This window comes from Sinohyriopsis cumingii, chromosome 9, assembly GCF_028554795.1.
Source record: "Sinohyriopsis cumingii isolate HCF-2022 chromosome 9, ASM2855479v2, whole genome shotgun sequence".
In the NCBI taxonomy this organism is placed as follows: domain Eukaryota; kingdom Metazoa; phylum Mollusca; class Bivalvia; order Unionida; family Unionidae; genus Sinohyriopsis; species Sinohyriopsis cumingii.
Genome location: NC_142969.1, coordinates 115,958,534 through 115,983,325, shown reverse-complemented (window position 1 = coordinate 115,983,325; position 24,792 = coordinate 115,958,534). Strand labels below are relative to the sequence as shown.

Below are 24,792 nucleotides of genomic sequence, written 5' to 3'. Positions count from 1 at the left end.
CTTTCACTCCTTGTTTGGATCAACCAGAAGGTATTGATCACAGTCGTCCTCTTTTAACTACTCATTCTCTTTATTCTAATCAGGGTGACAAACGACAATCGTCGAACAGGAAAAAGATCTTCAGACCTCCTGTTTGTTTCAAAAAGCCATTAGTGAAACTGAAGCCACTGAAGCTCCTGTCTGTTATTTCATTAAAAATGGAATTCTTATGAGAAAATGGAGACCTCCTGAGGTACCTGCTGATGATGAGTGGTCGGTGAACTATCAAATTTTAGTTCCAAAATCGCAGGATCATAGCACTTGTCTCTTTGCTTACATTTGTTTCTACTTGTATAGGCTGCAACTACATTTATAATTTGCATATATAAGCGGGGTGGCGGATAAACATATGCCTTCTTGCGGTTTATTATTTCAAGTGGCCGAGTTTCATTCTTAACTTTCGTAAAAGTGTCGCCATTTATCAATATTATGATTTTTTTAATGAACATGACGTCAAAAATGATACATACATCTAAACTGTTCTTGCAACATTCTTCCTTATATAAATGTTGTTTTGCATTGCTTTCGGTATTAATATTTATTTAACCATGGTCAACACGTGCCTAACGCCCAAATATTGGGGGCACCTAATTTACATTGCACTTGTTTTATTTTCTTCCTAGGCGTTCGCTGACTATAGCATCACATATTCTTGTGGTCCCAGATAGCTCATTTGGAATACATTCGCCTCTTTCGATTCTTTGAAAGAGACTCGGAGGTGATGGAATACTTTCTGAATTGGTAAGTTTTTAGCGGAATGATACATTTCAGTCAATGAAGTACATCTTACGTTATTTCTCTACTTGAAGGAAAAAGCGATGTTCTGATCGCAATTGAAACAGAAAGGCTTCTTCTGTCAAGCCAAGAAAGAAAGATCTGAAATAATATGTTGCCACCGAAAAATATATTCTAAATTATATTTCTTCACGTGGTACAATATGGCGGTGGAAGGAGACAAATCCCGAATCAGAACGTGGTTCGACGTTTCTAAGCACATCACCAAATCCATCAAGGACTCACGGTACTAATTCAGTTCCCACAGTAAACATATGCAAGCACCATGATATTAAAAATTCACTGACTTTAAATTTCTGAGTGTTCATGAGCAAACCTATATTTATCAGTCTAGATGAAACCTGGTTGTCAGCTTCTGCATTTTTTGGACCTGCATGTGTTTGAAACATGTGCTTTCAATTCCGCACCAAAGCGTTGGGTACTAAGTTTAGTAATGAGTGTTCCAAACTTAAGACGTTAAAGGACTGAAATTCCATCAATAAAACAATGTCTCTTTTTTTCACTTCCAACTAGGATAAGCTCTCAAAAGATTCTTTTTGTAAAACATAACTTACATTATTAACCAATCCTAGCCAGCCAAATTCATATATATATACTCTATTTTTTATCTCTACCCATTTCCAGGCTGGTTCCCATTTTCCATATAAGTACTACCGTGTGTCCTCAGACCGATGTGTATTCCTACAACGACTTCCGGGGTTATCTCAAGACATTACTTCAATTGCCGAGCGATGTTCCGATCGCAGAGAGTCTCGGACCTTTATAAACAAAATAAGAAACAGCGGACCAATCTGGCTGGTAGTTCACATGATGGTAATGTGACCTGGCCAATTAGATTGATTTAATCCTGTGCTATATTCGGATGTGAATTTATACGAATCATTGGCGCAAGTATATGAAAGTTTGCGACAAATAGCGAAGAGCCGGAACTTGTGCAAAATGTCTTCAGAAACGGTCAAAGCGAAGATCTGCTGTCCTATTTGTAGAGCCAGGTAACTATAATAAGTTAGCTAACGATGTAACCTTGCCCTTCCAAGTTAAGTCACTGTAAGTGTAACTCCGTGACCTCTACGGTGTACGGCTTGACCATTTAGACAGTTCTTCCACTATCGTGCCTAGTTCTTTCGTCGACTAATCTACAGGGGTTCGTTACAAAGATAATTTGGAGTATCCGTCCTTGAATCAAGGGATGGGGGGTTCTAAACTGTAACAATATAGCAAGGGCAAGGTTACATCGTTGTTAACGGTTGAAACCCCCATCCCTTGATTCAAGGACGGATACTCCAAATTTTCTTTGTAACCAAACCCTGTGGACTAATCAGTAAAATGTAAACAATGTTTGGTGCATGTTTAGCTGAGTTTTTGTCTTGTTGCTGGGCCTTTTTGCAGGGGCTGGGCTCTGTTGCTGGGCCTTTTTGTTTACTGAGCTAATTCTAATCAAATCTGAGTAAGGCTGCTTATGTTAGGGTAGTCCGATAAAATCTGTGTTGATAGTGATGGACGAAAATCATATCACGGGTGAAGGGCTGATTTATCGGCCTAATATTAGGATAGTCCTACAATGCAAGTCCCCCAGCTCGCAACCCAAATCAAGGTCACGAGAACATTCTGAGGGTCGCTAGGAATTTTTTTTTGGGTGGTGGGTTGGGGGAGGGGGCAGAATTTATCAGAATGTGGAAATGGGGTCTTGAGGCTAAGATAAACTTTATTTAGGGTTGTGGTCATAAAAAGATGGGAGCCAATGCTGTAAGATATCTACCCTGATATTATCTGATGTATAGACGAGTATATACTTTTAATAATAAAAAATATTTACACTTAAAGAACTTATTAGACATCTTACATTGTAGAACTAAAACTAGGCACAACCAACGGATTAAAAAAAAATTCACAGTGCAAAAACAGGAAGTATAATGATACATTCTATAATATGATCGTGCCACATTTTCAGTGTTTTTCATCTTTGTAGTTTCTGAAAACCATTTAGAATTTCTTGTTCCAAAATTCTGATCGGTAGAAAATTTCTCCCCATACAGGCTATTACATATGGATTTGTATTTATTGGCTTATTACCATTGCTTTAAAACTTAATTACCCTACTCAGCTTATGGTACTGTACATAACAAATTGGTTTTATTGCTCACACACATCAAACAGTACTTACGGACTCTTTTTATTCATAGATTAGTTTCTGTATTATCCAGATATCCTATGGATGAAAAGCTCATTGAGTTCCTTACTAAATTCCTTGCATTGAATGTCTGGGTAACATGTCGATCCCGAAAAAAGTGATACCCATAATATAAACAAGACAGATAACACACATTTTAATTATTTAATTATACATGTGAAATTTGGAAACATTGATAAAAACAAGAAGGTATAATTGATCCCAATAATAGCATTATTTCAGTAATTTTTCAATCATTCATTCTTTGGTTTAAAACCAGTCAATAATAATGTTTCTTAATTTTGTTTGCTAACAACACTTAGGCGTTGGTGACATAGACTTGAGACTATTACAGTATGCAACATTTGTGATCTAGGATCATTTATCTTGCAAATTATTTGCATGCTCATAATGTTGTATTATTTAACATTTTCAGATGATGTAGTTTTCATTGGTTCTAGTAAATGTGTGGTACATTTGCTACAAGAGAAAAGTAGCAAAACTTAGCAATCATCTGCACAGACATGAAGAATGGACTTGTATTTGTCTAACAGAATTATATCTTTTTAAAATGAATTATAACAATAAAAGATTTATGAATGGTTGCAAAAAGTACCTCTTGTGCAGGAATATATTTGATGTTCATCTGTGTACATGTTTCTGTGTATGTGTGTGTGTGTGTGTGTGCAAGATAGAGACAAAGGATAAATGAAAGAGAGTAAAATCATTTGATGAATTTGTGACCTGTGCACAGGTTTAAAAAAATAACTTTTCTTTTGAGTATTGGGAAATTAAGTTTGCTACCCTCTTTAATAATTATTGTTACCCTTTTTTCTTCTGGTTTCAAATTCAACTTTTCGCTTTTGATGGAACAGGTTTTCTTTTTTAACTAACCCTAACCCTAACCCAAATATCTTGTCCACTTCAATAAAATTTGGCATGATATGGATAATCAGCCAATTGAAATATAAAAATGAAATGATTGGCAAAGTAAGGAAATAACTAAATCTTGGTAGAAGAGATGGAGAGAAACACAACACTTATGATTTACATGGGTGCAGTCAGACTGAAATACACATTTACGCTTTTGTCACTGCATCAATCCACTTGTAAGTTCTACTAATTACAGCTTTTTTTTCCTAAAATCATTTCAGTTTTCATCAATTGATTTATATGATACCTGCATTAAAATAATGATTCATCAATATATATGTACCCAACATATAACTAATTTTATAATTTTTTAGAATACTTTGCTATTGTGAGGAAATGTTGCCTCAGCCAGAGAGTTTTGTTTTTGGTTTCATCATTGGTAGATTTTTTTCTTTTTTCTACCAATCCCAAGTTTTGTTACAAGAGAAAGTAGAAGAGTGGGGGTGTTTATGCATAAATTATGCCCCGAAACATACTGCCATTTGCTATGAAGTGTAGTCTTCCCATATTGGTTATGCTATTTAAATGTGTCTGGTGCAAAACTTGTTAAACTGAGCAAGTAACCACAGTACAAAGGCCTTTTCTATATGGAGAATTAAAAAAAAAATGAAATCACCATTTAATAAAATTCCAATTACAATAAATTTAGAGTTGATTTGACAAAAGAAACAAGTTAAATGAAGCGCACTCACATTGAAAACACCAAAATTCACTTAAATTATGTGTATACACCTTAGAGATCAGTGGTTGTATATGTATAGGTCATACGCCATTGAAATCAGTGGTTGTGTATGTATAGGTCATACACCATTTAAATCAGTGGTTGTGTATGTATAGGTCATACACCATAGATATCAGTGTTTGTGTATGTATAGGTCATACACCATAGATATCAGTGTTTGTGTATGTATAGGTCATACACCATAGAGATCAGTGGTTGTGTATGTATAGGTCATACACCATTGAAATCAGTGGTTGTGTATGTATAGGTCATACACCATTGAGATCAGTGGTTGTGTATGTATAGGTCATGCACCATAGAGATCAGTGGTTGTGTATGTATAGGTCATACACCATAGAGATCAGTGGTTGTATATGTATAGGTCATACACCATAGTGATCGGTGGTTGTATATGTATAGGTCATACACCATAGAGATCAGTGGTTGTGTATGTATAGGTCATATGCCATTGAAATCAGTGGTTGTGTATGTATAGGTAATACACCATTGAAATCAGTGGTTGTGTATGTATAGGTCATACACCATAGATATCAGTGTTTGTGTATGTATAGGTCATACACCATAGAGATCAGTGGTTGTGTATGTATAGGTCATACACCATTGAAATCAGTGGTTGTGTATGTATAGGTCATACACCATAGTGATCGGTGGTTGTGTATGTATAGGTCATACACCATAGTGATCGGTGGTTGTATATGTATAGGTCATACACCGTAGAGATCAGTGTTTGTGTATGTATAGGTCATACACCATAGAGATCAGTGGTTGTGTATGTATAGGTCATACACCATAGAGATCAGTGGTTGTGTATGTATAGGTCATACACCATAGAGATCAGTGGTTGTATATGTATAGGTCATACACCATAGAGATCAGTGGTTGTATATGTATAGGTCATACACCATAGTGATCAGTGGTTGTATATGTATAGGTCATACACCATAGAGATCAGTGGTTGTGTATGTATAGGTCATACACCATAGAGATCAGTGTTTGTGTATGTATTGGTCATACACCATAGAGATCAGTGGTTGTGTATGTATAGGTCATACACCATAGAGATCAGTGGTTGTATATGTATAGGTCATACACCATAGAGATCAGTGGTTGTATATGTATGGGTCATACACCATAGAGATCAGTGTTTGTGTATGTATTGGTCATACACCATAGAGATCAGTGGTTGTATATGTATAGGTCATACACCATAGTGATCGGTGGTTGTATATGTATAGGTCATACACCATAGTGATCAGTGGTTGTGTATGTATAGGTCATACACCATTGAGATCAGTGTTTGTGTATGTATAGGTCATACACCATAGTGATCGGTGGTTGTGTATGTATAGGTCATACACCATAGTGATCGGTGGTTGTATATGTATAGGTCATACACCGTAGAGATCAGTGTTTGTGTATGTATAGGTCATACACCATAGAGATCAGTGGTTGTGTATGTATAGGTCATACACCATAGAGATCAGTGTTTGTGTATGTATTGGTCATACACCATAGAGATCAGTGGTTGTGTATGTATAGGTCATACACCATAGAGATCAGTGGTTGTATATGTATAGGTCATACACCATAGAGATCAGTGGTTGTATATGTATAGGTCATACACCATAGAGATCAGTGTTTGTGTATGTATTGGTCATACACCATAGAGATCAGTGGTTGTATATGTATAGGTCATACACCATAGTGATCGGTGGTTGTATATGTATAGGTCATACACCATAGTGATCAGTGGTTGTATATGTATAGGTCATACACCATAGAGATCAGTGGTTGTATATGTATAGGTCATACACCATAGAGATCAGTGGTTGTGTATGTATTGGTCATACACCATAGAGATCAGTGGTTGTGTATGTATAGGTCATACACCATAGAGATCAGTGGTTGTATATGTATAGGTCATACACCATAGAGATCAGTGGTTGTTTATGTATAGGTCATACACCATAGAGATCAGTGGTTGTTTATGTATAGGTCATACACCATAGTGATCAGTGGTGTGTATGTATAGGTCATACACCATAGTGATCAGTGGTTGTATATGTATAGGTCATACACCATAGAGATCAGTGGTTGTGTATGTATAGGTCATACACCATAGAGATCAGTGGTTGTGTATGTATAGGTCATACACCATAGAGATCAGTGGTTGTGTATGTATAGGTCATACACCATAGTGATCAGTGGTTGTGTATGTATAGGTCATACACCATAGTGATCAGTGGTTGTATATGTATAGGTCATACACCATAGTGATCAGTGGTTGTATACGTATAGGTCATACACCATAGAGATCAGTGGTTGTCTATGTATAGGTCATACACCATAGAGATCAGTGGTTGTATATGTATAGGTCATACACCATAGAGATCAGTGGTTGTATATGTATAGGTCATACACCATAGAGATCAGTGGTTGTGTATGTATAGGTCATTACTTTGATAATTAGTATTAGCTAGATAATAGCATAGATGGATTTAGAACAAGTTAATGAAATGAAAATTAAATTAAACAAGCCCGCTTGTGCAAAAATAAAGGTACAGATGCACATAATTTATTTTGTATTACAATTTATTTTTGGTACCGGTATATTAGGTTTAACAACTTCAGTTAGTTACTCCATTCTTAAATGATCTCATAAGTTTTAATTCACAGTTATTATATTAATAATAATGATAAAATAATTTTGTATTTAAAAATAATTTATCACACAATACTTGTAAGTTGTAGGAAAATTAGGTATAGGAACTACATTTATTTACTCCATTCTAATTGATCATCTTTCTTCTATTAACAAAGAACTTGAAGTGTATTTAAAAAAGCAATAATTCTTTCATGGTACAGCAAGATAATTGGATATACTTAATACTAATAAAATTAGTGTTTTGCAGTTTGCAAAAATATTTATTTTTTCCTGTTCTGCATGCAAATTGGAATAATCACTTCAAGGTACTTGTTTTGCTAAAATTGCATGAAACTCACATTTAAGTCATTGCGTTGTGTAGATTTCTATATATATGTCATGGTAATTAAAATAAAATTTAAACGATGTTTTAATCCAAACACAGTCAACAGAGACTCATTATCTAAGTGACATTTCAGTGTCGATTATTATTAATATCAACATGTACTCATAAGAAAGGTTCTCCAGTAGATTTTGAAAGTTGCAGTCCAGGACTCCCTCTGTGAAAAATGTTGCAGTCTGAACCATAAGGTAGGATCCCCCAAAACTATACTCCCTTGCAATATTTCAGAACATTATGCATGTATTATTGGGTTTCCAATGTCCAAGTCATCAGATTGCTAATGCTCATCCATTGTGAAATATTTAGGATTATAGTTTTAGAATGAAAAGCTGTGGCAAGTTAGAACAGTGATAATCATAATTGTGTGTGTGATTTGGATTTTTAGCATAGCTTTTACAATTTTTCAGTCATATTGCTGCAATGTCTGCAGTGTGGCAGTTTATAGTGATGTCTAGCACTGTGCATTATGCCGCAGACATGTAGCATGGTTGGAACGAGTTATCATATTTTGGACATTTTTGAAATTAAATGTTATTTAAAGAGATTGACGAACAGTTTCATTAGAAAAGCATGTTATTAAAAATTGTTATTGAAGTGATTGTACAATGAGGATTCAGTCAATAAACAACCCAGTTCCCTAACGCCGCTCCCCCCACCCACCCCAGGTTTTCTCAATGTCAAAGCTATATTTTTTCAATTTTGGAGGTCCCTCGGTAACTCACGCCTCGCTTATAGTACTGTCTGTGTTTATGGACCCCGTTATGCATGAATTATTGAGGGAGAGGTGTACTGCCTGTGTGAACTTCTGACAATGCTGTCTGTGTGAATTTCTGCCGGTACTGTCTGTGTGAAATTCTGACAATGCTGTCTGTGTGAATTTCTGACAATGCTGTCTGTGTGAATTTCAGACAATGCTGTCTGTGTGAATTTCTGCCAGTACTGTCTGTATGAAATTCTGACAATGCTGTCTGTGTGAATTTCAGACAATACTGTCTGTGTGAACTTGTGCCAGTACTGTCTGAATGAAATTCTGCTAGTTCTGTATATATGAAATTCTGCCAATGCTGTCTGTGTGAATTTCTACCAGTATGGTCTGGATGACATTCTGCCAATGCTGTCTGTATGAAATTCTGTCAGTACTGTCTGTATGAAATTCTGCCAATGCTGTCTGTATGAAATTCTGCCAATGCTGTCTGTTTGAATTTCTGCCAGTATTGTCTGGATGAAATTTGGCCCTTACTGTCTGAATGAAATTCTGACAGTACTGTCTGTATGAAATTCTGCCCTTACTGTCTGTATAAAATTCTGTCAGTACTGTCTGGATGAAATTCTGTCAGTACTGTCTGTATGAGATTCTGCCAGTACTGTCTGTATGAAATTATGCCAGTACTGTCTGTATGAAATTCTGTCAGTACTGATTTGGATTCTTAACATAGCTTTTACAGTTTTTCAGTCATATCGTTACAATGTCTGCAGTGTGACAGTTTATAGTGATGTCTAGCACTGGGGCATCATGCCGCCCCAGACATGTATCATGATGTCCCACCCAGCCACATTATCCTGACACCAGGCTGACCAGTTCTAACACTAACCTCTTAATGCTAAGCACCAAGTGAGGCAGCTGTTAGTACCATTTTTGTAAGTCTTTGGTATGACTTGACCGGGGATTGAACCCACAACCTCCTGCATACGATGTTGTTGTAGTTGTAGGGTTTAACGCCATTTTCAGCACAAGATAGGCTATACATGGCGGCCAGTATAATTGGTGGAGGAAGAACCCTGGAAAACCCCGGGAAGAACCACCGACCCACGAGAAGCTACTGGCGGGCTTTCTCACGTACCAACGTTAGCCGAGGCTGGACTCGAACTCACACAGACAGAGGTGAGATGGCAGTGATCCTTAACGGCAAGCACTTTAGACCACTCGGCCACTCGGGGCCCTCCTGCATACGAGGTGGACATTCTAACCACTAGACCACCAGAGGAGTACTATCTGGATGAAATTTTGCCAGTACTGTCTGTATGAAATTCTGCTAGTACTGTCTGGATGAACTTCTGCTAATGCTGTCTGTATGAAATTATGCCACTACTGTCTGGACGAACTTCTGCCTTTACTGTCTGTGTGAGCTTCAGCTAACATTGTCAGTATGAACTGCCAATATTTATTGTGCATGGTGTGATGTTCCCATAAGTTGTGCTGCATACTATTTTGTTAAGGCAGTGTTTAGTGAGCAGGCATGTCATTATTAACGATAGGAGAGTGGAGGTGCTTTTTGGGGTGGTGGTGGTGGTGAAATTCCATTACACAAATAGCTTAAATAAAATATTGCTCTGACTTATTGTTTAAAAGAACACTATTGTATCCATTATATTATATTTTATTCTGCACAGCATTGCAAATGAAATCAGTATCTGTAGCTAAGTGAATTTTCATTTTAGCAACCTTAAATGTAGCTGAAAGGAACTGATTCGTTTTGTGCACAAAGTGTTTGAAAACCGTTTGAAGTAGCATAACACACCTCATTACCATTTGCTGTGCAGAACAAACTGGAATTGAAAAAAATTATTGAAGTAAAAGAGAAAAAAATCACGGCTCAGAGCCAGTTAGATCATTAGATTGGTTAGTGAGCCATTAGAATGTTGTAGCTGTTATACAATAGTTTATATTGGCAGCAGCTGCAGGAGGTTAATTTTTCATGTAACACTTTTTCACTAATTTTTTTCATGGGTTGCCAAGTTTTATTGATGTTTTGGTTGCTAGAAACACAAATTTCAAGACCCAATAAAAAACTAACCACAAGTTTAAAGACCCATTGAACAGTGAACCACAAGTTCAAAGACCCAGTGTACAATGAACCACAAGTTCAAAGACCCATTGAACAATGAACCTCAAGTTTAAAGACCCCATGAAAAATGAACCACAAGTTTAAAGACCCATTGAACAATGAACCACAAGTTCAAAGACCCATTGAAAAATGAACCACATATTTAAAGACCCATTGAAAAATGAACCACAAACTTAAAGACCCATTGAACAATGAACCACAAATTTAAAGACCCATTGAACAATGAACCACAAATTTAAAGACCCATTGAACAATGAACCACAAATTTAAAGACCCATTGAACAATGAACCACAAATTTAAAGACCCATTGAACAATGAACCATAAGTTTAAATATTGATTAAAATATTTTTTGCGAAGCAGTATTAAATATCAGAGATTGTTTAAAAGCCAAACCTTATCATCTAACAAATCCCATGACAAAATTCTTGCCACCATCTATATTAAAGTGATAAAAATTGTGAAACGTATTTTGTTTCAGTAGAAATTAAATTTTCCCTTATTTGTGATCTTTATTAAAGATCCTAGTTTGTTAACAGTCTATTTCCAGTGACTTTTTTTTCTTGCAGTCATGTGCCAACACAAGGACAACTAACGGATGGTGTTTATGCAGCAACATGTCAAGCTTGCGGACATTTCTTCAAATTCCGTCCAGTATCTCAGATCAGGTCAACAGTTTCATTCACTGTTAATGGAAAACAGTACTCTGGTAACTTTTTGAATATCTTATTGCATGATTATGCTTTATCACAGGCTAGCTCTCACACATTATCTAACATGTCACATTAGCTGTCACATAAGACAGTCACTGGCTAGCTCTCACACATTATATTACATATCACATTAGCTGTCACACAAGAAGTCACAGACTAGCTCTCACACATTATATGACCTGTCACATTAGCTATCACACAAGACAGTCACAGACTAGATCTCACACATTATATGATGTGTCACATTAGCTGTCACACAAGACAGTCACAGACTAGCTCTCTTATTTAAAGATTTCAATGGGTACACAGGTACCTGCCCATTAATAATAATCCAGGTAATAAAATGAGCAAACAGGTACCCTGAAAAAAAAGTATTCCGAGTTTAGATCGAGGCATAGAATAACAATTACAGTTCGAGGTTCATGTCACGTGCACATCACTGGCTCATATGGCTGCTTACAATTTACTTTTCATACGTGTACTGTATAATGATACATGGGAGGACACTTCTCTCCTTTCTCGCGTGACCTATTTAAGAATAGCTGATATTTAAAGTTAGACCATCCTAACTTCATGCCTGTCCATGGTTCCTGTGCCATTTTTTGAGATTCTGATGACATTACCTGGGTCAGTACCTTATATCGACAGCACCAGTAAGTACTGATTAAGAAATATTACAAAATAAAATTTAAATAGTACTACAATTCAGATAAAAGACAGCACAGTATAAATGTCCAGTTTAATTAATGTCATTTTTCCCTCAAGTTTGTGGCCCTGGAGAAGGTATTAACGATTTAAGTCAGGGCTGCTGTTCACATGTTTGTTCAATGGACTTTGGTTTTTTTTTTGTATTAGCAGGAAACCCAAGTCAGATATTTTTGTAACAGCAAAGGCAATTCAGAAAACTTGGTTACCTTAACATGCATTTCTTTTACCATGTTAGGAAAAAAATGAACAAATGGACAACTATACGAAATGAAATTTTTCACTGAAATATGTAAATATAAGGGAAGTCTTTATTTTTTAATAACACTGAGAGAAAAAATAATCTGATCAAAATTGACAGCATGTGTAAATATGGTAACTTTTGCATTAATTTTACTTGAAACAGTTCCAAGAAAATGGTATTCTTGAATTTGAAACCACTTGTCATAGATTCATCCTATTTTGATACTACATATGTAGCTGACCAGTCTAAAAAAACAGGCTGTATCGATGTGACTGTTAGATGTTATGGGACTGACAAATGTTAGCGGAGAGGGATTTTGTTAAATATAAGAACAAGTTGCACCAGACGTCATTAAGGGATGAACCATGGCAGGTCAAGGATTCTATGACAGTCATCATTTGTGGATTTTACAACTATTCGCAAAAGTTCCAGCTGACATGTAGACTTATGCATTAAAAAAAGTTGATTTGTGACAAATTAAGTGCAGATACAGGTAAGCAGCAAAAATAAATACACACAATACTGAAGTCTTTCTTGCAGTTTTCTGTAATTATGGCATTTAATATATAGATTGCTCTTTTTATGCTCAGATTTCACTTTTTATGCTTATAACTCTCTTGGTGGTTGGCATTTAATACAATTTCCATTTGATTGGGTACCTGGGTAATTGATCGTTATGATTAATGGGTACCCGGTTGAAATTTCTGAAAATATTTACATTTCTATTCACATTATCTGACGTGTCACATTGGCTATCACATATGAACTGTCACATTAGCTGTAACACAAGACAGTCACAGACTAATTCTCACACATTATATGACATCACATTAGCTCTAACACAAGACAGTCACAGACTAGCTCTCACACATTATATAACCTGTCACATTAGCTGTCACACAAGACAGTCATATACTAGCTCTCACACATTATATGACATGTCACATTAGCTATCACACAAAACAGTAACAGACTAGCTCGCACACATTTTCTGACACTTGTATAGCCCAAAATCTCTGAGCACTTCCAGCACATCATATAATGCAAATGCTAGCCTTGGATCTTCAGTTTTCTGAAACAGAATCCTGCTTATGTATTTGTTCTCTAACAAGTTATAAGGATAAAAATTTAGAAACAAAAGATCAATACATGAACAGAAATAAAGAATTGTTGTATTCAAAAGGTGAAGACGACAGAATGAAAATTCAGTGAAATAAAAGGATGGTAATAAATATAATAAGTAAGATTTATGATAATATCAGGGTTCCCATGCTACCAGGAAATTGAGAAAAAGTCTGGAGAAATGAAAAAAATTTCCCGACCGTGAAAAGTCCTTGAATTGTGAAAATATTTATGAAAGTCAGGGAATATCCTGGGAATTTTCCACCACCATTTGACACCTGAAGCAATTACATAATTGAGTCGTAAATGAACTAATCCATAGTTAATTTATCAAGTTCTAACCAGACTATTCGGAGGTTGACGTATGGATCATTAGGGTGCTTGCCATAAACATATTTGTTGAGTCAATCCAAACGCTCAGTGCATTAGATTTGTTTAGTAGATTGTTTTCACACACAGCTCAATATCTGTATTTTGTCTTACATGGAAGGTATGAAAACCAATCTAGCATCACAAGAGGCCAACATGGTGACGGCAAAGCTTAGCTGCTTACCATTTGGCCTTGTTAAATTATAAGTTAAATCAAGTCATACTTGTATGAAATCGATGTGAATTTTTTTTATTTTCTCAGAAATTGAGGGTGTTAAAATCCTTAGGTCTTTAATCTGCTGAAAGACAAGACAAAATATGGCATTGATGAAATTTGACGTGGTACTCGGATTTACTTTGCTAGTCACATGAGTACACAAATCTCACAACCCGCATTTTCAAATGGTGCAGAAAAAATAAAACATTAAATGAAAGTTGTATACTGGTTGTAATAAAAATACAAAAACGAAAGAACACAAACTTCTATATTTATTCCATGAACAACTACAGGAGTTTTATTGTATCATGTGACTACCATGTTGATGTGCTTGTTGCTTGATGAATAAGACTGTGACATAGATTGTTCTCAAAATAAATACACTGAGAATTGTATGCTCTTTCTGAATTTTCCTATTTATGAATTTTCGTACAAGAACATTAACATGGACCCAGATAATAAAATGGACTGCTGTTCATTTTAAGCCAAATTTGTTGTCCAAAATGTCAAATCTCTGAGCAGGGGCCCCGAGTGGCTGAGTGGTCTAAAGCGCTCTCCGTTACGGATCACTGTCATCTCACCTCTGTCTGCGTGGTTTCGAGTCTTGGATTCGGCCAATGTGGATATGTGAGAAAGCTTGCCAGTAGCTTCTCGTGGATCGATGGTTCTTTCCGGGGATTTCCTGGGTTCTTCCTCCACCATTAATACTGGCCGCCATGTATAGCCTATCGTGTGCTGAAAAATGGCGTTAAATCCTTCAACAACAACAACAAATCTCAGAGCTGAACTTTGGTGCGAAACTATTACACAGTGACATGTAACTTGAAGCATTAGTTTCACATCTTAATTAGAACACAGGAGAAATGGGAAATTGTCGTCCCTTGTATTATATATTATAAAACAGTGGATTATCAATACAGGTTTGGGGACTGGTTTATCAAATTAGAAGAAGAACAGTTGATTTTACAGAAATTTTAGTCCTTGTTTTATGCAACAATATATAATTTTGAAAGTCTTTTGTCAAAATTTAAATCTACCCTTTTGCAAATGTTTTTTTAAATGATGGATTTTTAATCAAATGGTCTTAAGGAATTGAGGTTGTTTTGAAAACTCTTGTTTGGGATTTTATCGGCACAGATAAATTTAGGGTTAAATATTTTTTTGTTAGAAGATAAGATTCTAATACTTGGCTTTTATTGCTTTATTTGTTCTTCATACATTGATAGGAAACAACATGCAAATACATGTATATTGTGATAGAATTCTTTAGAATTAAAGGTTTGAAAAGAAACAAAACTAATTTATGTTCATTATATTGTTTCCTCATAGCATCATAAGGCAGTTCAGCAAAGTTAGAAATTTTATTCTGTACATTGAAATGACTTTACATGCCAATTTATTGGAATATAGTCGAACTTGTTTTGTGTGGTACATTTTGTGGTTTTGTACATGATAATCTTTTCTGACTTTGATGTTTTGGAGTCTTGAAATAGAAACATCTTTAGATTTAGAAAATGCATGTTTTATAATCTAACATGTATGGTCATTTGTGAACCTTGAAAAAATTAATTTCATCCTGGAAAAAAAACCTGGAATTGACCTGGAAATTTATCTTTAGAAAAGCATGGGAACTATGTAATATGGTTTTATCGATTTTCCCTGAATGTAATGATTTTGTGCATTCAAGGAAATTAAATAGAACCATATTACTAATGATGATTGATTGTGAAATGTTTCAGTAGTTAACTTTTTATAATTTTATTTATTTAACAAGCAGGACAGTAACTTACACTATAGCTGACACCCTGTTAAAACACTGTCATAAGAGGGCATAATGATGAAGATAGGAAATATTGACACTGAAGCCTATAATTTAGTAGCTATGCTGTTATTGTAATAGAAATTGAAACTTGGAGTTGGATGTCAACACCTTATTAAGATATGTATCAGAGAGGGTCAGTAACATACTGACAAAACAAAGAATAAAATATTTTATTGGATTTAAGAAATTGCTTTAAATTAAAACAGAAAACAGCTACTCTTCTGAAAGATTACGATGATTATTTGTCTTACAAAGGAATGCGTGTACTTAGCACGTTCACATAAACTAACAAAAAATATGTTTCTTTTTAACCCAAAATTTTTCCAAAAGTTTGATTTGGCCTAAATATCCAGCACAAAATCACACCGGCCACTGTGATGGCATACATGAAAAGGCATACATGATAGTGCATATACATGACATTAGGCATACATGACATACATGACAAGGCATACATGACATTAGGCATACATGACAGGGCATACATGACAAACATGACAAGGCATACATGACAGGGCATACATGACAAACATGACAAGTCATACATGACAGGGCATACATGACAAACGTGACAAGTCATACATGGCATTGGCTTACATGACAGGGCATGCATGGCATACGAGACAAGGCATACAAGACGGGGCATACATGACATATGTGACAAGGCATACATGACAAGGCATACATAACATTTGACATACATGATGAGTTTATACATGTGATTTAAGGTTTAAAAATATAACTTTAATTTGTTATAGTCAAGAGTTAGTTTATAACAAATGTTTGTAAAGACATTAATAATTTTTTAATTATTTTTGCATGAAAAGTGAAAAGATACTTAAAATATGATTAAATTGGTGGAATTTCTGTACAATCTTTCTTGATGGAAACTACATGTACCGAAGTACTGGTGTAGTGAAAATATAATATGGTACATACCACGGAGAAAAATACCACAGTAATATGGTATACTGGTAGTACCATGCACCTCTAATAAGACGCATCTGTTTCCACTGCATTTTTTAAAAGTATAAAATCAATTTTGATATATAGGGGGTAGTACAATAATATTCTTGGCATCTTGTGGCCCAGATATATATTTTTTTCTTGATGAAATTGCTCAAGAATCCAGTGTTAATATTCTGTGTCAAATTTCAGGCAATTTTTGTAAAATTCCACATGTACCATACAACAAGTCACTGCTGGGCGAAGGATTTATCACTTCTTGATATCAAAACAACTTTCTCCAAACTGCAGGGCAAGAGATTTTGTATCAGTCTTTAATATCAAAACAACTCCAAACTGCAGGGCAAGAGATTTTGTATCAGTCTTTAATATCAAAACACACTGCAGGTCAAGAGATTTTTTATCAGTCTTTAATATCAAAACAACTCCAAACTGTAGGGCAAATGATTTTGTCAATCTTTAATATCAAAACAACACACTGTAGGGCAAGAGATTTTATCAATCTTTCATATCAAAACAACTCCATCCAAACTGAAGAGCAGAGGATTTTATCAATCTTTGATATCAAAACAACACACTGCAGGGCAAGAGATTTTTTATCAGTCTTTATTATCAAAACAACTCCAAACTGCAGGGCAAGAGATTTTACTATTATTTTGAACATCTTATTCTTTTGTTTCCAGTTGGAAATGATGTGGATCTCACAACTACTCTGGCCGACTTCCTCAGAGAACAGCGGATTTCTATGGGAACAAAGTTTTTGTGTCGAGAGGGAGGTTGTGGAATGTGTGTTGTAGAAACCAAGCTTTATGAGCCAGTCTCGGAGGAGAGGAAGAGTTATGCTATTAACTCAGTACGTAGTTTAGCACCAATCTTATTATTGATTTGGTAAAGTAGCAGTCATTTTCATTGAAGTAACCCACTAATAAGTAACAGCTTCTGTGATTGGTATTGGTTTAAATCCAGTTTCACTCCATTCCCATTGCTTTGGACTTTAGGCCATTAATTGTTGCCGTAAGTGACCTGTCATACAAAAGGAGGTAGTAATTCATAAATGGGAATGTTTGCTGTTTCCATTATAATGTTTTATTTGGAAATTGGGAAGTTTCTAAAAATAGCAAATCAGCAGCATATTAAAAATAGGTCGGTGATTGTTATTTTATTTTATTAGCTCAGTATAGTCTGTTATGTATCATCTTTCATCTGATTGCCTTTTATCTCAAATTTGTTATTGCTACTCTTAATTGTTGAAAGAAATGACATGGTGCTTTACACGTCCCTAGGCCTGGTTGGTCATAAATTAAAATAGTGCTGTTCTCACATCCAGTGTGATCAGCTTGGAAATCTTACTGTTGATACTCCTTCTAATGGATGGTCTTATCAGTATGTTTTTTTTAAAATACAAAATATTTATCATCATATCTAATTTTTCCTCGATGAAATTGGCACTGATCTGACATGCCAAATCTTCTTATCACTACTCCTAAATAGAAATTCAAATTGACTTGGGATTTTCAAAGCAGACTACATGTGAAGTATAGTTGGTGCTAAATGGAAAAGTACTGGTCTGACTTCCAATAAGGCTGCCATTTTGAAAATCTTGTTTTAGCTGCTTCTCCTAAAGGGAAAATTATATATTGAAAGGGGGCTTTCACAAGATGATTTATGATATCTAGTTGATCCTAAATGAGAATGGTGCTAATCTGACCCCAAATAAGGCAGCCTTATTGTCACTATTCCTAGACAGATGATCATATTGACATAGAGTTTTCATTGAAAGGACAATATATGATGTCTAGTTCATCCTGATGAAAATTATGCCAATCTTAATGCAGTGGTAGTCATCAAGAAAATCTTGTTATTGCTGCTCATAAATGAAAAATCATAAATTGGGAGTTTTTATCAAAAGACTTTTCATAATGTCAAATTTGGTTGAAAATGGGGATGATCTGAAATCAAGTACGGATATTAACGCTGCCATCTTGAAAATCTTGTTATAAAGCTGCCGTCATGAAAATCTTGTTATAAAGCTGCCATCTTGAAAATCTTTTTATAAATCATGAATATCCGAGATGGTTTCAGTAATCAGCAGTTAAAAGATGAAACTGTCTTTTCTTAGATTCATGGAAATTCTTTTTGGACAGAGAAGCACAAGTCCCTTCTTGGGATTCTTGTTCTTTTAGAGTGATTATCATCTTTTGGATTGTGTATTGTTGTATATTGACTATGTGTGTAGATCGCTCCGGTGGCCTAGTGGTTAGAGTGTCCACCTTGGAAGCGGGAGGTCATGGGTTTCGAACCCAGGCCGAGTCATACCAAAGACTTACAAAAATGGTACTAACAGCTGCCTCACTAGGCGCTCAGCATTAAGAGGTTAGTGTTAGGACTGGTTGGTATGGTGTCAGGATAATGTGACTGGGTGGGACTTCATGCCACATGTCTGCGGCATGATGTCCCAGTGCTAGACGTCACTATAAACTACCACACTGCAGACATCATAGCGATATCACTGAAAAATTGTTAAAGCTATGTTAAAAATCCTAATCATTCATTCATTCATTCCCTTGGATAGCCTGTAAATTTATAGTTTTGGTTATCTGCCATGCTAAGGCTTTGATCAATAACCTGTTAGTAGAAACTGATTTAAAAATTAAATTTCAGTTTGAGAAGAATTAATGTTATTGATTTAGGTAAAACATTTAACATTATTTTAATATATTATTGTCCAGCTTTTATATTTGCAGTGGCATTGTCTAGTTGGAACTTTAGTATAATGAAAATTCTAGACATGTACCTGGTGCCCAATTTTGTCACAAATGTTATGGTTAAAAATTATTGTGTTGGATGTTATCTTTATCACACATTCAGATGTACTCAAAGGTTAAAATAAAATAGGTTTTGTCTTGTGCTTCTTATATTTGATATATTTTTCCTTCATTATTATTTCTGGTGTCGACATAAAACATGATCAGCAAAATGATGATGTCATAGGACATGGTGTCTATACTTTAATTAAAAATAAGTTTTGATAAAAGAAAATGGATGAGAAGAACTGATATCTTGATTTAAAATTCATTATTTTTAGGATTAAAAATTAAAATTTAGTATTTACTTTACATAATCAGGTTGGGAGAGCTCATTTTTAATCATCTACCTTTAAGAATAAAAAAATCTGCAGAATCTGTTGGTCATTATTTATATTAGTTCAGTCTAACGTTTTTTGATGATTTACTTTCGAGATACTCATATTTTAAGTAAAACTATCAGCAGATTGGAAAATTATTAATATATTTGACAAGTCATAAAAGAGTTTTTAAATTCACTCTTTCCAATTGAGCAATGGTAGAGAGCAGGTTATTTCTTAATTAATTGGTACATGATTGTACAGTTAGATCTTGACATTTTTAATGTGTTGCTTCTATGAAAAAATGTACGTTTCTTTCTGCAAGTTAACTTATATGCATTTAAGATAAATAATAAATAACATTGACGACTTATTTTCATGAAGAAGTTGTTCACACAGAAAGCATCTTATGACAGCTATTTCGGTTCTACTGGACATAGACCAGAACAGCTTAGGAGATGGTCTGTTGTCCATCTGTCCATTAGAACAAGTTTGTAATAGCTACTGATCTTAAACTACTTGTCAGATTGTTATGAACTTTTCACACATTCACCATATGGTAGCTGGTCCTAAATGTAAATGGTGCAACTCAGACATCTAGTGTGGGCAAAACAGTTGGCCTTCTTGAAAATCTACTTCCCTGAATGGATGGTCATATCGACATGGGATTTTCGCTGGAAAAAGACTTGTCTAGCTGGTCTTAGATGAAAATAGTGCCAACCTGACATCAAATGTGACCATCACAGGAGCCATCTTGAAATTCTTGTTATTGCTACAACTCCAACGAACAGAAATTCATGTTGCCATGGTGTTTTCACCAGAAGACTTCTTGTAATGTTTAGTTTATCCTAAGTGTAAATGTCTAATATGGCTGACACATCAGCCATCTTGAATGGATGGTCATATCAGCATGGGATTTTCACTAAAAGATTTCTTGGGATGCCTGGTTGGTCCTGAATGAAAATAGTGCCAATCTGAAGTCCAATGTGGCTATCACAGTAGCCATCTTGGAAATCCTGTTTCTGCTACTCATTGTCCTGAATGAAAAGTAAGGAAAGTAATATTGCTGTGGGATTTTCAACAGAAAACTTATTATGATGTCTACTTGGTTGTAAATGAAAATAGTGCCAATCTTATTTCCAGTATGTTATTGCAGAAGAATATTAAAGAATGATTTTAACACTGAGGAGTTACAAGGAGGAAATGGTGATCATGAATTCATGGAAATTCTTCTCAGTCAGTAGAGCATCAGTCCTTTCAAGGGACTCATTGTTTTTGGTGGGCTTGGTTTTGAAGTAGGCTTATTTTTTGAATTTTTATTTTATGCTATTTTCTCTGTAGTGTCTGTGTCCAGTGTTTCTATGTGATGGTTGGGAGATAACCACAATTGAGGGTCTAGGTAACCAACGCAGTGGGCTGCATCCAATCCAGGATACTCTTGCTGGGTATAATGGTAGCCAGTGTGGTTTCTGCAGTCCAGCACAGATCATGAATATGTATGCGTATGTATGATTTCCATTTTCTTTTGAAACTTGAAGACCTGGAGCTTTTGAAAATGTGTTATTCATTCATCATAGGCTACATAGGCAATGATATATTCTTGATCCATGTACCGATGCTGTAGGCATGACTTGGTACAACACTCAACCAGGTTTGCTTCTGTATGACATAGACACAGATCTGCCATTGCATGCTGTGGTACAACACTCAACCAGATTTGCTTCTGTATGACATAGATCCAGATCTGCCATTGCAAGCTGTGGTACAACACTCAATCAGATTTGCTTCTGTATGACATAGACCCAGCCAAATCTGCCATTGCAAGCTGTGGTACAACACTCAACCAGATTTGCTTCTGTATGACATAGACCCAGATCTGCCATTGCAAGCTGTGGTAGAGCACTCAGTCAGATTTGCTTTTGTATGACATAAACCCAGCCAAATCTGCCGGGGCCCCGAGTGGCCGAGTGGTCTAAAGCGCTCATCGTTCCGGATCACTGCCATCTCACCTCTGTCTGCGTGGGTTCGAGTCCAAAGCTCGGCTAGCGTGGGTACGTGGGAAAGCCTGCCAGTAGCTTCTCGTGGGTCGGTGGTTCTTCCCTGGGTTTTCCAGGGTTCTTCCTCCACCAGTTATACTGGCCGCCATATATAGCCTATCTTGTGCTGAAAAATGGCGTTAAACCCTAGAACAACAACAACAACCAAATCTGCCATTGCAAGCTGTGGTACAACACTCAATCAGATTTGCTTTTGTATAACATAAACCCAGCCAAATCTGCCATTGCAAGCTGTGGTACAACAATCAGTCAGATTTGCTTTTGTATGACATAAACCCAGCCAAATCTGCCATTGCAAGCTATGATACAGCACTCAACCAGATTTGCTTCTGTATGACATAGACCCAGCCAAATCTGCCATTGCAAGCTATGGTACAGCACTCAACCAGATTTGCTTCTGTATGACATAGACCCAGCCAAATCTGCCATTGCAAGCTATGGTACAGCACTCAACCAGATTTGCTTCTGTATGACATAGACCCAGCCAAATCTGCCATTGCAGGCTGTGGTACAACACTCAATCAGATTTGCTTCTGTATGGCATTATAGTCCAAAATCTGCCATTGCATATATATGTTGTCACTAGAAATTTCCAAGTTGTTGCCAAATGTTACATGGAAAAATGTGGACATGTATGTTGACCTAGTTGACCAGCAAAGAGTAGTACAGTGAAATGTTTTATTCAGGAGCTGACTCAAATTCAGCTTTAGTGAATACCCATTAAAAATTCTATTTTTCTGTAATATTCTTCTTTCTTTGACAAATTTCAAAGCTGATTTCAGTTTATTTTGTTGCTGATTGTATTTTTTATATTCCTTTGTTAAGAATTGCATCCCTTGCATTATTTATACATCCTTGAAAATATGATACAATAATGGTTTCTGGCAGCTTCAGTGCAAAAATCAGCACATTCCCAGAAAATCACCCAAGTTATATTTTTACTGAAATGAATTGCCATCTGAGATTTTTGAATGTTATTGGTGATTTGGGCCATTATGGACAGTGCTGTTGATTCTGCTTTCAGTCCAAAACAAACGAATATTACTCTGCTGTGCTGGTGCATTAAACAATGGTAGATCAGGTTCCACAATAGTCAGTTAAGGTAGCTTGGTAGATCAGGTTCTACAATAGTCAGTTAAGTGTGCATTGTGACTATATATAGCATGGTAGATCAGGTTCTGCAATAGTCAGTTAAGTGTGCATTGTGGCTATATATAGCATGGTAGATCAGGTTCTACAATAGTCAGTTACGTGTGCATTGTGACTATATATAGCATGGTAGATCAGGTTCTACAATAGTCAGTTAAGTGTGCATTGTGGCTATATATAGCATGGTAGATCAGGTTCTGCAATAGTCAGTTAAGTGTGCATTGTGGCTATATATAGCATGGTAGATCAGGTTCTACAATAGTCAGTTACGTGTGCATTGTGACTATATATAGCATGGTAGATCAGGTTCTACAATAGTCAGTTAAGTGTGCATTGTGGCTATATATAGCATGGTAGATCAGGTTCCACAATAGTCAGTTAAGGTAGCTTGGTAGATCAGGTTCTACAGTAGTCAGTTAAGTGTGCATTGTGGCTATATATAGCATGGTAGATCAGGTTCTACAATAGTCAGTTAAGTGTGCATTGTGGCTATATATAGCATGGTAGATCAGGTTCTACAATAGTCAGTTAAGTGTGCATTGTGGTTATATATAGCATGGTAGATCAGGTTCTACAATAGTCAGTTAAGTGTGCATTGTGACTATATATAGCATGGTATATCAGGTTCTACAATAGTCAGTTAAGTGTGCATTGTGACTATATATAGCATAGTATATCAGGTTCTACAATAGTCAGTTAAGTGTGCATTGTGGTTATATATAGCATGGTAGATCAGGTTCTACAATAGTCAGTTAAGTGTGCATTGTGGCTATATATAGCATGGTATATCAGGTTCTACAATAGTCAGTTAAGTGTGCATTGTGACTATATATAGCATGGTAGATCAGGTTCTACAATAGTCAGTTAAGTGTGCATTGTGGCTATATATAGCATGGTATATCAGGTTCTACAATAGTCAGTTAAGTGTGCATTGTGACTATATATAGCATGGTAGATCAGGTTCTACAATAGTTAAGTGTGCATTGTGACTATATATAGCATGGTAGATCAGGTTCTACAATAGTCAGTTAAGTGTGCATTGTGACTATATATAGCATGGTAGATCAGGTTCTACAATAGTCAGTTAAGAGTGCATTGTGAGTATATATAGCATGGTAGATCAGGTTCTACAATGGTCAGTTAAGTGTGCATTGTGACTATATATAGCATGGTATATCAGGTTCTACAATAGTCAGTTAAGTGTGCATTGTGACTATATATAGCATGGTAGATCAGGTTCTACAATAGTCAGTTAAGTGTGCATTGTGACTATATATAGCATGGTAGATCAGGTTCTACAATAGTCAGTTAAGTGTGCATTGTGACTATATATAGCATGGTAGATCAGGTTCTACAATAGTCAGTTAAGAGTGCATTGTGGCTATATATAGCATGGTATATCAGGTTCTACAATAGTCAGTTAAGTGTGCATTGTGACTATATATAGCATGGTAGATCAGGTTCTACAATAGTCAGTTAAGTGTGCATTGTGACTATATATAGCATGGTAGATCAGGTTCTACAATAGTCAGCTAAGTGTGCAATGTGACTATATATAGCATCGTAGATCAGGTTCTACAATAGTCAGTTAAGTGTGCATTGTGACTATATATAGCATGGTAGATCAGGTTCTACAATAGTCAGTTAAGAGTGCATTGTGGCTATATATAGCATCTCATTTTAAATTAAACATGGTTAACATTTTCATGCAAACAGTATAATAAGTAATATAT

At 35.7% G+C, this 24,792-nt stretch overlaps 1 protein-coding gene across 1 annotated transcript in view; it reads left to right on the top strand.

The window, feature by feature from the left end:
* Positions 1 to 1,648: 1,648 nt before the first annotated feature.
* The window catches only part of LOC149792517 (uncharacterized), a 155,811-nt gene continuing 132,667 nt past the window's right edge, over positions 1,649 to 24,792 (top strand). Inside the window, exons 1-4 of the mRNA XM_089971138.1 lie at positions 1,649 to 1,826; positions 11,141 to 11,280; positions 17,413 to 17,582; positions 21,195 to 21,355. Of these exons, the coding sequence (XP_089827264.1) occupies positions 1,774 to 1,826; positions 11,141 to 11,280; positions 17,413 to 17,582; positions 21,195 to 21,355 (524 nt within the window). The 5' untranslated portion in view covers positions 1,649 to 1,773. The remainder of the gene's footprint in view (positions 1,827 to 11,140; positions 11,281 to 17,412; positions 17,583 to 21,194; positions 21,356 to 24,792) is intronic.